This window comes from Gigantopelta aegis, chromosome 4 (assembly GCF_016097555.1).
Source record: "Gigantopelta aegis isolate Gae_Host chromosome 4, Gae_host_genome, whole genome shotgun sequence".
Classification (NCBI taxonomy): Eukaryota; Metazoa; Mollusca; class Gastropoda; order Neomphalida; family Peltospiridae; genus Gigantopelta; species Gigantopelta aegis.
Genome location: NC_054702.1, coordinates 32,710,402 through 32,729,148, shown reverse-complemented (window position 1 = coordinate 32,729,148; position 18,747 = coordinate 32,710,402). Strand labels below are relative to the sequence as shown.

General features: G+C 32.9%; 1 protein-coding gene across 5 annotated transcripts in view; it reads right to left on the bottom strand.

Annotated features, from left to right (window-relative positions):
- The window catches only part of LOC121370404 (E3 ubiquitin-protein ligase UBR2-like), a 73,332-nt gene that overhangs the window by 52,766 nt on the left and 1,819 nt on the right, over window positions 1–18,747 (bottom strand). For 3 of the 5 annotated variants that reach the window (XM_041495601.1, XM_041495603.1, XM_041495602.1), the window contains exons 2-7: window positions 14,654–14,916; window positions 13,200–13,278; window positions 8,460–8,570; window positions 7,383–7,577; window positions 6,628–6,705; window positions 5,844–5,906 (exon numbers count right to left, since the gene is read on the bottom strand). In XM_041495601.1, the coding sequence (XP_041351535.1) occupies window positions 5,844–5,906; window positions 6,628–6,705; window positions 7,383–7,577; window positions 8,460–8,570; window positions 13,200–13,278; window positions 14,654–14,916 (789 nt within the window). Of the gene's footprint in view, window positions 1–1,207; window positions 1,241–5,843; window positions 5,907–6,627; window positions 6,706–7,382; window positions 7,578–8,459; window positions 8,571–13,199; window positions 13,279–14,653; window positions 14,917–18,747 lie in introns of all 5 variants that reach the window. The other 2 variants (XM_041495600.1, XM_041495599.1) reach the window with 1 other exon arrangement.

Sequence of the window (18,747 nt, the reverse complement as noted above, 5' to 3'; positions counted from 1 at the left end):
TTTAAAGTATCATTATTTGTTTTTGTCTTAGTTTATAAAAGCTGTATTTAAGTTCAGGGGTTGAAATAATCAGTTGCTCACAACTATGGCTCCTAACTGGCCTCTAACTTAATACATCCTGTGCTCCAATTGACCTCTGAATTTCTGTAAATTATTTTAACCTCTGAAGTCGTGATAAATTATGTAGACATTACCTTCAATTGTGCTGAATATGCAGAATTTAAATATATAAGAATTACCATAACATACGTTGAATATGTAAAATTTACCATCACATGTTGATGTATAACAATTACTGTTACACATGTTGCATGTGTTACAAGTGTAAAAATTAGCACGTGTTAAATGTGTAAAACTTAACATCACATGTGTTGTATGTGTAAAAATTAATATCATAAGTGTTGAATGTGTAAAAATTACCCTCACACTTGTGAAATGTGTAAAAATTATAATCATGTGTTGAATGTGTAAAAATTATAATCATGTGTTGAATGTGTAGAAACTACCATCACATGTGCTGAATGTGTAGAAATTAAAATCAAACATGTTGAAAGTGTAAAAATAAACATCACACATGCTGAATGTGTAGAAAATTATGTGTTGAATGTATAGAAACAATCATCACACATTGAAGGACAGGAATTAAAATCACGCATGTTGAATGTGTAGAAATTAACATCACATGTTGAATGTGTAGAAATTAACACCACACATGTTGAATGTGTAAAAATTAACATCACATATATTGAATGCATAGAAATAAACATCACACATGTTGAACATGTAGAAATCAACATCATATGTGATGAAGGAGTAGGAATTAATATCACACATGATGAATGTGTAGAAATCAACATCACACATGACGATTATGAAGGAATTAACATCTCACAAAATGTCATGTTGAATGTGCAGAAATTAACAACACACATGAATGTGTAAGAAGTGCCATCATATGTGTTGAATGTAAAATTACATGTACCAACTGAATTTAATCTGAACTATTAATTAGTAACTTTTTAGATGAGTAAAGTAATATTTTTATGCAATAATGCCTGAAGCTGCAGAAAAGAAAAAGAAATATATGGCAGATATCAAGACTTTCAGGACAGAAATGCCTACCAGTGTACCACACCAATATGAGAATAATTTTAACATTTTTCATGACAGAAGTCAAGCTAGTGTTATGCTACTAAGCAGATCATACCAAGATCAAATCAAATATGTCAAAGTCGGCTCCCTGCAAAATAAATGTAAAATTTAAAAGTAAAAAAAATAAAATCTACAGATCCATGGACAAACAAATAAGTGATTAATACAATTCAGAAATACTTACAGACCATTTATAAGTTAAAGAATACTTAGTTAAAATATTTTATTTGTTAATGCCTAGTTTAAGTACTGATTTCTACTAGATTTTAAACATTAATTTAATTCATTTTAAAACAGGATGCTTTTGGCGAATAATTTGTAATAATTTTTCCTCCTCTGTTGATAAAGATTTCAAGAACTGGGTTAGATATTTCTTTAATGATTATACTAGGGCTCAAAATCAACATTCTGAGTTAGGTGCAATGTGCTCCTAAAATAAAAACATTATAAGCAAAAATAGTTAATCAATAAATATGGGGAAAATCACTGAACATCATTTGTTGCTAGACTGGTATTTGACACCATTCCCCAGACAGGATTGTCAACATCAAGCTGAATAAATATTTAATAATTCATCTGATTTTTTAAAAATTATTGGGAGATAAAATGCTGTATGGACTATTAATAGTATTTGGACAAGAACAAAAGATATATACAAACACTTGTTCAAAGCAAGAAAAGATGCTGCTATGTACTTTTAGCTGTTAAAAAAGGCTCTTTTTGATAGAAGCATGTTACATTGGCAACAAACTAAGTATAGTCTGCATGAAGTCACAGAAACTAGTTTCAACCTGTGAAAATAGACACTAAGTTTGGTTAATCTACAAATCTCTAATACATTTGAATAAAGTTACAATAGAGTGAAGCAAGAGACTGTTACATTGAAAAGGCAGGGAACATATTTGTTTTTAAAATCTTGATTAGCAATATTTGTAATCAATTAAAAATTAGCAACTACTGTTTAATGTTTTAAAATTGTGTAGCGATGTCTGAAACTTGTGACACGATACTGAACAAACTGTTCCCTGAACGGAGAAATAACCTTAAAAATAGACTAGCACTTGTCTCCATAACCATTACTTCTTATAGGTAACTGCATTTTTAAAAATATGAAAATGCATTTCTTGACATTTTAACACCATGATAACCAAAAACACTTCAGATGTACGGCAATAGGTGATCTAAACAATACAATCTATATAATGTCTAATTTCAATTATTAAAAATGGCACTAATAGTGAAAAATACGCAATAATGTTTAAAAACTAGGGTTTGTCACTTTAAAACAACACTTTGATGTCTAAAATGTGCTGTTTTTATTTCGGTGTGCCATGTTTTAAAATGAATTATTTTTTAAAAAGGGTGTATAAAACATGAAATAGGAACTGTTTAAACATGCAGAGATGAATGTCATACATTTCCAATAATTATATTAAACTATCCATTTGATCCAATGTGTTTAAAAATTCACAATCGCACCGTACAATCATACATCTATTTATACATGACTTGTCTTGCAAGAACAAAATAAATATTCTCCAACAATGTGTTTTTTTTAAATAAAAACAATTACTTTTTGATTGTAAAATGACAGCGAATATGTTCTGTAATGTGATTATTTAATTATATTGTCTTGTGAGCATCAAACAGACAATAACCCCTGCAAACAGTGACGTCATTAGAAAGTGGGACAAGCCAAGTTAACAGTTCAAAGGTCTAAGATTAGATTGAAGCTAGGTATTTTGTTCAAGAAATGTGAGACATTCACTTGGTAATACATAGTTGCGTGGAAAAAAGCTTCAGGTTACACTAGACATAACCATATGGAGTTTTTATAAATATAGGTGTCGTTTATTTGATGCCCGAAAGTGTTTTATTTTTCATTTTATTAGTCATTCCAACTTATAAAGAAATGCTGAAATGATATTTAAAAAGCTGAAACGCTTACACTATACTGCAATAAAGTTTATTTTCCCATCATTTCAAGTAAAATCCAATCTATATGGTGAAAATTATTTTATGCCAAAAAACCTGAAATTTAGATAAAAAGCTGAAAAACCATGTCGCTGGATACAATGTTTCTGAACTCATGACCTCTAATCAACACAACTCCCGTTACTCAATATGACCATTAAATGGGTATAAATGGGTAACACAACTCCCTTTACTCAATATGACCATTAAATGGTTGACACAACTCCCTTTACTCAATCTGACCATTTAATGGTGAACAACTCCCTTTACTCAATCTGACCATTAAATGGTGAACACTCCCTTTACTCAATCTGACCATTAAATGGGTAATCTTGATACAGGTCAACAAATTTAGCTAGTTTTTTCAAAGTTGATGGTTTCTAATATCGCTGATATTGCAAGTAAGATCTACAGTTACTTCACCACTCTCAAACAGTTCACAGAACAGATACTTCATCTTCTTCAGACTGTGTTGATATTATACTTTTATCAGAATATTCACTAACAATGTCAGTAAGAGAGAAAAAAATAACAGCTCCTATGTCTGACCACCACCTCGTGTTGCTGTTATATAAATGGCACCATACCACTTGCACAGTTGTTATCAGTTAGTACTACATATAACAAGTAACTTCAAACCAATGAGTTATTTAAATACTACTGAGGTCAACCTATGTGTAATCATCAAAGACAGATTTCAAAAAGCATATAAGAATTTTGTAGTATTTTTTTATGAGGAACTATTTCCTAAACAGGACTATATTAAGCCGGTACAACAAGTAATGACATATTTATAAACCACTTTTAAATATACAGTTTGCATTGGTTAATGCATAAAGAAAATTAATCCATTAATATGGTTAGACATGAAAGAATAACTGTTGAACAACACCTCAGCACATTTAAAAGTTAAGCTATAGTTATTTCAATACTTGGAGGGGGAGGGAGAAATACATACATGTACAGATAGACACACACACAGAGAGAGAGAGAGAGAGAGAGAGAGAGAGAGAGAGAGAGAGAGAGAGAGAGAGAGAGAGAGAGAGAGAGAGAGAGAGAGAGAAAGAGAGAGAGAGTTAGAGAAAAGAGAGAGAGGGAGGGAAGGCAGGTAAGTAAGGGAGGTAAGGGGAGAGATGGAAAAAGGGAAGAACTAGAGAATATATTTGATGTACTAGCTGAACCTCCATAAAAAATACCACACCTATAAGCAAGCATGAGTATGAAAGATCTGAAAAAAAGCCTCTTTAATGAAGATTTTTGAAAATAAGCCAAGAACCACACTTGTTTCATTTTTCAGTTGGGCTTTGAATGTAACCTAAAATTAATGGGGGCCAGATAGGTAATGTAAATTACCTAACTAACAACAAAAACATACCCAGCTGGAATAATTATATAAAATGTTATTATTGTCTGTGAATATTTTAACTTGACAATAATGGTTCAACTGACAGCTGATTGTGACTGCTAATTTGATATAAAAATGACCGTTTTAACAATAATGAAGATCATAAACTACAGGGATATGAACCAGATTGAAGTTCAAATAAGTAATGATTGAGAATAAAATGAGTGAATGCAGAAAATCTAGTTCATGATAGCGATTAACTTTAGACTTCACTACTTGCTTTAAAATATAACTATCAAATTTAATCACTAGTTGAAAGGTTAAGAAAACTTTTAACTTGTTTTTAACCCATGATGTTGATGCGTGTGTTCTTGACATTCATCACACAAAAAATGTCCTTACACTGAATCCTATTATGCATTATATATGAAACAAAAGATGTAGATCCATTTTGTTTAAATGTTACAAAGGTAATGTTTATCACAATTTAGTAGGATACTTTCAATGATTTTGTTATGTAGTTTTATAACCACTTACACTATTCGCTGCCATTTTTGTTATCATAGCAGCCATTTTATTGTATAAGTCTCACTTACCAGACAGTCTTCAAATTGGACACCTTCAAGTGTCTACTTCACATGCACAAATAATTGTATGAAATTCTCCAAGTATTAATTAAATAGGAAACTAAAGTTCTAATCAAAATTATAACTAAAATCTTTTTTTGCTTATTACATACGATTCACAAACAGTTCTAGAATGAAAACATAAAAACTGGTACCATTATGATGACCTGTTACTTTAAGGAAATAAACAACAGACATAATAAACTTCAAAAAGATGCCTTTTATAGATAAAAAACATTTAAGTTTTCGCAAGAAACTACAACACAACGTTTTAAAGACTTTTGCAAGAATGTCATTAATACACAAGGGCCCGATTTTTGAAGTTATCTTAGTGTTATGAAATTGTAAGACCATTGTAAGCTATGACGACACTATTGCGTGTGATGTAGTGATTACATAACCTACAATATTTTTACGATATCATACCCGTAAGACGGCTTCGAAAATGCCTAGCCTGGTTATTGTTACCACACCTTTTAGATGTAATGCTATATAGAAGTTAGTCAGTTTCAAAGTTTCAGCATTTGTAAGGTATTATTTTAGAAACATAAATTTTTTATCAATAAAAGGCAACATCTTTGTGTCCATTATGTCTGTTGCATGTATATTCAATTTTCAACTTTCCATTTTTAGGATGTTTATGAGTAATGTAATCAAAAAATGGTTGGGCATAAATTTGATTAGAACTTTAGTTGACATTTTTGTTTAATAAATCTACTTAGTATGCTACATAAACTACAATTTACCTCAATGATTTCCTTAGCTTTCTCACATTCCTGCTCAGTACCACTTTTCACAATGCTTCTACCCTAAAAACAAGAAAAGAATGTGGATAAATATGTAGGAGACACGATTTTAGTGCTCAATTAATAAAGGTTCTTGATACCCTTACAACACTGTGTGCCTAACTTATGAATCCGTTTTTCTTAAATGTAGGTGTTTAAAGGTGCAGACCCTAGCTTAAGCCCGTAAAGATGGACACTAAGTTTAGTTAAATCTACAAACCTGTAACACATTTGGATAAAGTTACAAAAGAGTGAAACAAGAGTTTGTGGCATTAACACGGTGAAATACTCTTAAAAACAGGCTAGAACTCTACTCCATAAACGTTTCTTTTCAGACGCACGTGCATTAAAATAAAAATATTAAACATGCATTTTGTGGTATTAAAAACACCAGGATGACCAGAAACATTTCCTATGTGTGAAAATGGACATTCTAAACAATAAAATATTAGTAATGACTGATTTCAGTTACTATAAACAGCTCTAATAATGAAAAATATGTGTTAGTGTTTCAAAATTAGGGTCGGTCCCTTTATGCATTGTAAATACATGTAGTTCCACACGTGTAAGTGAAAAACAGGCTTTGTAAATTTGGCCCTGCATGTTTAAACTTGACTGACAGGTTGCATGTATCAGCTTTAGTCAAATGCATTAGCGTTGTTAACTATGGAATTTGATCTGATGGATAACATTTACTGATAAATCTGCACAAGGGGCACGATTGTTTTTCTGTATGTGTTCATACCTCTCTGTCAACAATGGTAGCATAATCAATGGCTTCCCTCTGGCTACAGTCAACAGCTCTCTGCAGTGTGGTAATAACCTAGAAAAGACAAAGACAGTAATAAGAGACTAGGTCTTAATAAACTGCACAATAATTTTTATGTGTATCACTATTAGTTATGTATACTATCTAAGTGCAATTTGAAGTAGCAAATAGATTTAAGCCCCCTAAAATCACAATGAACATTTTAATCAATTATTCCTCTAAGAGATAATAAAATTTTAACTTACTAACTACACTTACTGATGGCTGCTATGTATTGTAATTACCCGATTGTAATTGTGAACATCATCAATTAGTAATTAAACTGATGAGCGATCATAACATTTTCAATAAATTAACAACAGACTTCTAACACGAAGGACAAATAGGATTTGTCTGTTATGGTTGGCGGCTATGTATTGTAATCAGCTGATCATAACTGTGAATATATTAATGAAACTGATAAGCGATCATAAAATTTCAACCGACTGCAAACACCTATAATTACTGACACTAGGAACAAATAGCATTTGTTTGTGATGCAGGAATAACTCTATCAACTGAAAATTTTAATTACAACTGGCAAATTTTATTCAAATTCGGCAAAATCATTTCTTTTAATAATTGATATTTTATTACTACAATTATTGAAGTTGGAAGAGATAATTTAGCGAAATGTTCTGCTCACCCAAAGCCAGCCCTGATGATGGCTGGCGACTTTGTATGGGAATTACCTGATCGTAACTGTGAACCTCATCATTGAAGAGCATGCAGTGGTGTATATCTGGTACAGTTTCTTCTGGATCAAGACCACCAGGCAACTGGACACACTGTTTCCACATGAGAAGGTCAATAGCGTACTGCAAGGAGGCAAGGAACAAAGCACTGGCTCGGTTTGCCAAGTCGACAGGCAGAAGATCAACTGGATTCTGGAAAAAGAGGAGATCATTACTAATACATAATCAGATATAAATTTAAAAAGTACTGCTGTTAATGTACAAATATTTAGGTTTATTTTAATGAAGAGCTTTAATAAAAATATTATTGTAATAAAAAAGAACATGTAATGTTTCACCTTTTAAATTACTAACTGGCATGATTAATAAAGCACATATTGTTGGACAAACGTTCATTCAAGGAAGGAAGAAAATGGTTTATTTAACGATGCACTCAACACATTTTATTTATGGTTATATGGCGTCAGACATATGGTAAAGGACCACACAGATATTGAGAGAGGAAACCTGTTATCGCCACTTCATGGGATATTCTTTTCGATTAGCAGTAAGGGATCTTTTATATGCAATATCCCACAGACAGGAGAGTACATACCATGGCCTTTGCTACACCAGTTATGGAGCACTGGCTGGAACAAGAAATGGCCCAATGGGTCCACCAACGGGGATCGATCCTAGACTGACAGCACATCAAGCAAATGCTTTACCACTGTGCTACATTCCGCCCCTGTTCATTCAAAGTAAGTACAATCTAACAAACATTTTGAGAGTGCTGTTAAAACAATACATGTCCCCTACTGGGCCCAACACATTTTCTTATCTTCTAAGTTCAAGGGCCATAACATGAAATATTACTCAATTGCCATGAAAGTAAAACTATATCTGAAACAGAACACGATAAAGCTATATATACAAAATTTCAGCTTAATATCTTGAGGCATTGTGAAAAAAAAGTCAGAAAAGGAATATATGTGGGACAGACAGACATAGATAAAATGTATAGTCCACTCCGGTTGGACAGTAGGGGACCAATAACAACCTATTTATGTCAGACCAATGGTAATGTTAACTTACAACTTGATCATTCTGTTCCATGCTAGAGCTGTGCAGTGAACAAAATGGTTCCACTTTCCAAGCCTCGGTGTCACCACAATCACAATAACCATTTCCTCCAGATGTGTTCATCTGAAATATGTGGACATTATAACACACCTCATTATAGTAATTAATACAATATTGTGTATTGATGCAGCACACATGTCAGTTGTAGATTCAGAATACTTGCACTTCTAACTATGTTTATTCTTCATTCTAAAGAATTTGTTGATGAACCAAGTTATTTTATTTTATTTTTGTTGCATGAACTGATGAAGTAACCCACTGAATACTTTTTTTTTCCTTTTTTTTTTTTTTTAATTGTTCCCAGAATATAAAATGGCAGTGTCAGGGTTGGGGTGCCCTGAGCTCACTGTCTCAATGGATTACTTTTTGACAAAATTACATTGAAGGGTGTAAGTTTATAACTTTATTCATATACCAAGAGGCATAAATAATGCAATGGATATTTCACATAATACAGTAGAATCTCATTGGCTTGAACACTGTCGGTACATCAAAGTCTGTTCGACCCATCGGGTAGTTCGAACCATGCATTCGGCTGTTGTCGGGTGTTTCTGTAACACAAACACCAATCGGAACACCTCGCGTATTTCCATAAAACTGTCTTGGGTGAGATGGTCCGATTGACTCATGAGTAACGAAAGAAAGAAAGAAATGTTTTATTTAACGACGCACTCAACACATTTTATTTACGGTTATATGGCATCAGACATATGGTTAAGGACCACACAGATTTTGAGAAGAAACCTGCTGTCGCCACTACATGGGCTACTCTTTCCGATTAGCAGCAAGGGGTCTTTTATTTGCGCTTCCCACAGGCAGGATAGCACAAACCATGGCCTTTGCTGAACCAGTTATGGATCACTGGTCGGTGCAAGTGGTTTACACCTACCCATTGAGCCTTGCGGAGCACTCACTCAAGGTTTGGAGTCGGTATCTGGATTAAAAATCCCATGCCTTGACTGAGATCTGACGCATTACCTACCAGCCTGTAGACCGATGGCCTAACCACGACGCTGGTATATGAGTAACAAAGTCGCCATCAAATGTCGGAAGAAATAATATTTGTAACTATTATTTATCACTGTTAAATAAACAAATATTAAACACACTGGTAGTTTGTATTTATAAATATTTATTAATTTAAAAAATCGTTCTTTATTTTGCTGTTGTAGAATCTTTTGCGACATATTGACAACGTTGAGAAAAAATGAAAGTGCATGAAGCACAGACAGAGGCCCTTTACCTGTCATTGTTGCAATCACTACATTACATTGATCTCTCCTGTATTTCAAGTTAAAAACAAAATATGCCGACGCTCATGCGTAGTGTAGCGATTAAAATTATTAAAGTAATCCGGTGAGGCCTGCCTAGGCTCACCAATTGATTGGTGTTACATGCAAGGTTCATTCAGCTAACGATTACTAGTATCGTAGTACAGTTGTCTGTACTAGAAAGATAATTACCGATAGGTGCTAAATAAACAACATGATAAGCCGGCATATGATCTAGGATTAATTCGTTCCACTTCCGAAATTTATAATAACTTACTTTGTGACTGACGTGAAAAGGTCAATGAAAAATTTGTACATAAATAATTTTTTGTATTTCTTCGGATAGACTTGTTAGATATGTTTAATTATACAGTTCTGACCAATAAACTGGTTCGAGAGAAAGCTTCCGTTCGACCGCAGGAGTATTCGACCAATCAGCACCAAAATAAAAGGGTTTAATAGAGAAAAAAATTGGGACATTGTTCTTGGTTCGAGAATACCGGTAGGTTTGACCGTTGGGCGTTCGAGCCAACGAGATTCTACTTTATTACCCTCCTGGTGAAGATATAGTGGTGTCGTACAAATTTCGTACGCACCACCAGGTGCGTATTACAAACTGTATTTTGATTTGTCAACAGGGAACAAGAGTTAATTTCGATTGGTTGGACAGCGACCTTATTAGCATAACGGGACTATTTTTTTCATTCATAATTAATGTCAAGGTCAGTAACATCCACAACTTTTACTACAAATGTCATTCATTAAAAGTTTATGTAAACTGGACCGCACGAGAAATATTTTTAAATAAAAAATAAAAATAAAAGAATGAACAGAACAATAATTAAACATATTCATTTTATTTATTATGTGGATTTTTGGTCTACAAATTGTTATTGTCAGTTGTGATTTGTGAATTCATCATTATTAAGGTCTACGACAGTCACTTTTTGGACCCTTGTTTTGGCTTCGTACACAATAAATGAAACATATCCAACGTTAATTTTTTTCATATGATATATTTGACAAAAGGTAGTTTTTTATTTTTTAAAGAATTATGAAAAAGTAAAATATACCGACCTGTAAACAGCGTTGTTTGCTTGTTGTAGAAATTTAACAGGGGTCAATGTAAGTAGACCAGTTTTTATTTTACTGTGGCGATGCATTGTAATAATATAGCTAATTTTGAATTTGAATGACGTCAGAATTCCAATGACGTCACTTTGCACCTCCTTACAATAACCACAAACTGGGTACATGACGTTTCCGTTTTAAGAATGCTGGAAAAAATCCAATGCAAAATTCCTATTGAATTTTTTTTTTTCGAACATTACTGAAGCACCTGAATGTGTTTGAAGAAAATTCTATGATTGAAAAATTGTACATTTTACGAAATATGGATTTCAAGTGAAATTACGGTAAGATATGCTATATCTATTGTGTACAAAGAAAGCCAAAACAAGGGAGCGAAAAGTGACTGTCGTCGACCTTAAAGTTATAACTTTAGTTTTCCCGTGAACTCAGCTGCTTTTGCAAGCTACACGTTTTTAACTGCAAAAACACTTGTTATTCTCTTATTGGTTGGATTTTTGGTCAACAAATTGTTATTGTCAGTTGTGATTTGTGAATTCATCATTATTAGCATAACCAGTGAGGTAACGGGAACATTTGTTTCTTGAGGGCGTTTTGTTAAAATATGGAATTATGCATTAGTTTTACCCATTTTTCACCCAATATGAAAATATACATATATAGATGCATGTACCTTACAGCTTTCTTTAAATTAAAAAATGAAACCCGATGGAAATTTATGGGGAAGTACGTCTACACCACTCCCCTGAAAACGTCACTGAGAAGTAGTGGAAGTACAACGAACTATTTCTCAATGCGGCCGTACGTAGTCGTGCACCGGCTAGTTATGCAAATCAACATCCGGTCTTGAAATAGGCTACAAAATTGATTGATTGATTGATTTATTTTTCATAATTTGCTTGATTTAAAGGAGGGTAATAAATAAAATACCACACTCGTTTTCGCTAGATATCATTTTTACGAAACTCGTGAACTTCCCAAACGTATCTGACCCCACTTTCGTTCGGTCAGATACGTTTGGGAAGTTCACTCGTTTCGTAAAAATGATATCTAGCGAAAACTTGTATAGTATTCTATATGTATTTTCTTACAGAAATGTCATATCAAATATATTAAGCCTGCTGAAAATCACATATTGGTAACAGCTGTAGGTGAAAGTGGATTTTGTTCAAATTAGAGAAAGAAAAAACCCCAGGAATAAAATGTATTTGAAGCAAAAAAAACATAAACTTGGTGGTTATTGCAACAACACAACATTTATATGAAAATAATTTTGCAACAGTTTTTCTTTTTTTCTGTCTTTTTTTTCTTTCAATATGTCATGAAAAGTAATGTGTGCAGTCAAGTGTTGTTAATCCTCGACCACATTCATTTCAGTAATGCCAGAAATTACTAATTAATACTTAATTTTGGCATAAAGGCACATTATCAACTACTTAATAATCTCACATTTTTAATGAAACATATAACTGTTTTATTTAAATTTATTACTGGAAGTAGTATTTTATATCGAAATATTACCATTAGAACAGAGTGTAAAATTATGAATTTTTCCAATTAAACGCAGAAACTGGTGAAACATTACGAAATGTACCGATAAATGTTCACTGCGCCTATTTTTATTAAACTTCTCCCCTTTCTTCGGGGAAGGGAGAAGTCACTTCTCTTTTTTCAATTCTAGATTCGGGCCTGAATATCTCATTTGTCTTTTACCAATATCCCATTTGTCTTCATGCTTAATATAGATGATATATGAGCTTTTTATAAGAAACTATCAGTGAAGTACCCATTGCGTTATTTAGGCCTCTCAATATATTTATACATGTATGTGAAAGGATATTACTTTCGTGGATTTTCGTATTTACTTATAAATCTATTTTTGTGGCAAGTTGTCCAGTATTTAAGGCCATTATTCCCAATTACTGGGGTTTGTTGACCAGTTGTTGTTTTTTGGTATGAACCATTGTTCACACTCCAATATTTTGTAACTTTCGTTGCAGGTAAAACAGTCAAATTAATTATCACATTACCTGCCCCAATTAGCTCTTAATTACTTAAAATAACCATAACATTGAACCAAGTAATGTTGTCGAGTGAAAACATTGGCCAAAAAACAGTAAAACTGGGATCTTTGAAATATTTATACTGCAATAGATTTACATTTTAGCATACCATGCATATAATTTCAATAACTGTAATGTTTAAATAATATTCAATTATGACCATTTTTTAATTATAGAACAAAACCAAAATACCTCAATATTAAGACATAATCTGTAAGAGCAATGCAAATTACAGTGTAATTTTTGCAAACAGTGTAATTTATACAAACCCGATATCGATGCTGCTTATGGGAACTATTTTGAAAACAGTCAATGCAGAAGACACAAGTTGGGTCATTTGCACAGTCCCTGTAAAATAAAATAATCCTCAATTTCTTACATGTATACAAATAGTTTTTTCCTTTGTATCAATGTAAAATGAAAACAAATAGCAGACAAAGTTTAAAGTATCTTTGTTCCTTTACAATCAGCTTTGACTGGGTAACCAAGGTCAGTAAAAACAAACAGTGAACTCACTTTGGCCATATATTAACCAGTTGCCGAAAACAGAAACCGTAACATATGACGCTCTTATGTATGTATGCAACCTATTCATAAATATTATTAAATACAACTAAAAACTTACAAAAATTATTTGACATGTACCGTATATCTTCGCCTATAAGTCGAATTTTTTTCACCCAAAAATTATTTTATAACTTGGGGGGTCGACTTATAAGAGGGTAAAAAAATTTCCCCAAAAAATATTACTGTTTTGGGGATTATTTTACAACTTTTATTGTTGAAGTATGCCATGTATTTATACTCAAATATGTTAATTTGACACATTTATTTTTTATAACCTATTTTTTGGGGCATTAGAACGGTTTTGGTTATGCGAAAAGGCGTACGATCTCACTCACATGCCAAGACAACAGTCCACTTAGTTAAATTAACAGTCATCACTAACAGTGAAAATGTAAACAATACTAACTACCTGTTGCCTGAATTTATTTTGAAATCTGGTCACTGGCATTAATGGTTGTTCAAACAATGTTTTGGCGGTGATTAACTTCATGAATATTACTGAGCTTTCCCTTAAAATAGACTGATCTCTGCAGTTCACTTATCTAGAGCAATAGGGACACACATCATTTGGTACAAAAACCAGTGTACTTTCCAGAGTTATCCTCCTTACATGTATTAATATGGCGGCAAAACGTGATACTTTCAGTTTTATCGTAGTGACCTGTTGTCAGTGTTTATAAATAAAGTTGTTGTCTGTGCACAAAACCATCTGTACAGTACTATACAGTAACAGTCAAACAGCTTTCACTCTCTACTAAGGGAATATTTCGTTTTGATGCTATGTAATAATGATAGTTTGATTGGAATAGTCTGATCATATTGCGATGTACAAAACGTGAAAACCGAAGTTTGTAAAATAATTTTCTTTTGTTCAAATATTATTGTTCTCATGTGCTGAAAATAAGAAATATTTCAATATTTATAAGTAGTTTTTCATGGGTCGACTTATAAACGGGTCAATAAAAAAATATGTTTTCAGGGCTTGAAATTAGGGACTCGACTTATAGCCGAGATCGACTTACAGGCGAAGATATACGGTACATTGATTACAGTCAAAAAAATAATCACTTCAGTCATTTTTACCTGAAAACATGGAACCTGTCAATAAGAAAAAAGGTCACCGAAATGTCATAGTTTCTACTGATCAATAATATACCTGCAACTGTATGTGGGTTCTCCTGGTTTGAAAACATGACCACAAATCTGCGATGGAGTATCAACATTTTTGAGCTGAGAAAAGACTTCTTCTGGATTCCCACCACACATGAACTCTGTCATCGGCCGAAACAAGTACTTTTCTGCAAGGTGCTCTTCTTTCGCAGAATCATGACTGTTGCCAAACACCAACGGGACCCACACCCGGAAATGTCTTTTCAGACCATCAAGTAGTTCACCTCTGTCACAGCACAGCTTCCAGTGCTAAAAAAAACAAAAACATATTAATTAAGAAAATAAACACAGAATGGTTCCTGTGAAACTGTTCACCATCAAATGTCACCTGGACATAAAAAAAACTGCAGACAATAAGATCTAATGTCCAAACACCTTGAATCTGTATGCATGCTTCTGTTTTATATTTTCATGTCTCACAAATGCAGGGGTTCTATATAAAAAAAAAAAATTCACTTGTCATGGGGCCAGTGGATTTGAAAAGTCACTGACCATGGTGAAAAATGCAGTAAATGAAAATAATTAACTTTTCAATGTAGATTTGCATACTGAGATCACGTTTAATCAATATGTTAATTTACACAACATGCAGATCTAGGGCCTAGGCATACTTTATGGTTTGTTTAGAAAAACATGCAAACAATTTAAATCAGTTTAAAAAAAAGTTACCTAAGTTATAAACGTAATCCATGTTACCTTTTACAACAATTAACAGCATTTTAAAACAAATGAGTATATACATTTACCTGTGAGAACTCTCCCTGTGGCGACCTTTATTGGCTAAGGGCGACTAAATTTTTTACAAAAGTAGTTCGTTGGGTGATCATCGATTTCAGTGTCTGGCGAGTAAGGTACCAGTTGAAAAAGAAACACACTGAAACTGAATCAAACTACAGATCTGGCAGCAAAAGACATAGAACATTCTCTATATTTTAACAGCACCAGACTCAGCTTCTGTAGTTATGGGCCGGGCTTTCTGAAAATGTATTGGATGTATTTTTAAAATATGCAAGTCGTCGGCTTATTGGAATGGACAAAATACGCAAAAATTATCTAGTGGAGCTACTATCTGACAATTGTTATTCAATGTTATGGTAAAAAGGAATCATATTTAATTAGCTTACATTATTCTATGTGCAAATAAAAATAACAGACATTTTCCATTACCGGTACTAAAGCGCTTAATCCCAAGGTCAATTAATTCATTGTCGTTGTCGGTATTGTTTTACGTTTAAAACGATTTACATGAAATAAGAACATATCAGATCTAAAGCCTTGTCACCAACACTTACATGATGACATAACCATCCAAATATTACTGTAATAAACAATAAGTAAGTTTTTTTATGTTTTGCAAGTACATCGTATATTTTGGGGGGGGTTTCTCTCACAGATTTATTTTTCTTATTTATTTAGCATTTACAATATCCAAATTAAATGCACATGTGTGCATGCTTCCTCTATAGGACAGCCACTCCCGAGGAAATCCTTTACTGGAGATTTTACCCCCTCTTGCATCGCCACAAAGTTTATTTCATCCCTCTTGCATCGCTACAAAGAGAACTGCCACCCAGGCTAGTTTTATATACTACAGCATGTGCAGTTCTACCTTTATTCTCTTTGTGCTGCATTATTTGTTTTACTTCAGAGACAGTACAAGTCAAGATGCATATCTCGGCTGTTCTAGCATTTTATCTTCAGTCATGTATTAAAAACAAGATTTAATCTGCATAATTTAATTGTAATTTGTAAACAAACATTTTTATTTATACTGGATTTCTTTTTTCAAAACATGTTACTTGAGTTGGTATAGGTTTAAAACTTAAGATCATGTTTTTATATGAATTTTAAATTTATTCATTATGAAGTTACATGCCAATTTATCGGTTTCCTGTTGAAGCAAACGGACTATATATGGTGAGCACATGCTTATTATTCAACAAAGAACATTCCAACTTTTATTTTGGCTGTGCCGTTAAATTTCAATGACATAATTGGAGGGCTAGTTGAATTTGAGAAGGGCCAGTAAGATTTTTCTTCAACTGGTGGTGACCATGGTTTTTGTGTTAATTTTCAATCCTGGTTTACTTACATTTTGCAGTTTAAAGTCAAACTCTTAGTATTTTAGGGAGTTATACAATTCCATAAAGATAACGTGTGCTTTTGTACACAATAACGGAGTGGACATTTTGGGTATATAATTTTAAGAAGCTTTTTTAATGCATCTACATGGCCAAATATCATATCCAGTGCATCAAGTGATGACACCGTTTATGTGCATCCATTTATTTACATTATATGCTGTTTTGTGGAAAATATTGGAGCTGTAATGTCTTTACCATTATTTGCCCCTTTTCGTGAAAATAGCTCGTAGATGTGTATAATATACATGTATGTATATGATTTTTGCTCATTTGTACTGTGAAATAAATACCTGTCAGTTACTGGTAATGGAGAAAGGTTTTTAATTAGTTACCATGAATAAATTTGTGTGATTTGTTTTTGGATTTTTTAAAAACTTATTAACACTTACAGTACATACATGTATGGCTTACTTGAACTTTGAAATAGAAGACAATTTAATCAAAAAGCAGGCCTCTGAAATTTGCGAGAACGATCATTTCATTTGCTCGTTGCTCGCGTTAATCTAATTTTGCACAACATATTTTTCGTTTGCACGAAATTTGGATCACCATTTACTCGGATATAACAGGTTACGCAAAAAGAATATGGGTTACCTGGATCTATTTCTGCGTAACCGATAAATGGGTCACGCAGATTTTCAATTCTCAAAGGCCTGCAAAGAATGTATTCTGATGAGCCATTCAAACAACAAGATCTGCAAGGTCAACATACAGTTTTCTTACTGACAATACACTTTCAGCAGCAATAAAATTTTCAGATTTTTGTGCATGACCCCCCCAAGTACCATTTAACGATGTGACAGTCACACATTTCATTTTGTATTAAAAATCTCCTGTTACATATGTAGCCTCAATTAAATCCAGTGTCTGATTTTATTATGGAAGTCACAAGTTTTCTTTTATTTAAGCACATTTACCAAATTGCTAAACTTTTTTGGCTAAGTATATATATACCTTTTTTGAGTCTTGGGGCGTCTTGAGGGTAAATAGTTGGACTGAGTTTAGTGTTCATTGAAGCATAGAAATAGTAATAAAAAGGTAGAGCAATTAGTATAACAACCGACTGTTTATAAGCATTGATATATCTGGGCTTCTAGAATTTTTATAAAATCCACTAGCCATTGGATTGATATAACCAACCAACTTCGTTGAAAGCGATACAGCAACAATGCATCGTTATTTGTTGTTAAATCAAAGTACATGTTAATAGCGAAAAATTGCATCTGGAGCAAAGGTCATAATTATAACAACTATATAAGCATAATTATCCACCAGCTAAGTACACTGTTTTATTCAATGCATCATTTTATTTTGCGACCATTTTGCCTCCTGAACATGCCGCAACGAGTTTTAATATGCATAACTTAATGGTAGTTTGTAAAGAAACATGTTTATTTATACTGGATTTTTTTCTTTTCTATTCGAGTTGGTATGGGTTTAAAACTTAATAACATGTTTTTATATCAATTTTAACTTTATTCGTTATGAAGTTAAAAGCCAATGCATCAGTTTTCTTTAATGCAAATGTACTATATATGGTGATCACATTATTCAACAACAAAAAACAAAACGACCATAGCTTTGATTTTGGCTGTGCAGTTAAATTCCAGTGTGATAATTGGAGGGCTAGTAAGAATTTTCTTGAACTAGCCCTGCTGGCGACTATGGATTTCATGTTAATTTTCAACCCTATAGATCTCGGCGACGGTAATTGGCATCGGTGCCATTGTTAAGTTTGAGCCCTGCTATTGTGTATATCGTCAACGTCCCTAACTGCGTTTTTATGCTTCCAATTCCGTTCACTTTGTTTTTTCGTACACAATTCGCGCAATCAACATCTGATTTGTTGTCATCGGCATGTCATTCAGTTATGAGGTTTTTCTTCACAGTTCAAGAACATTTTCATAAATAATAATGTTAAAAAAAGTATCTAAAT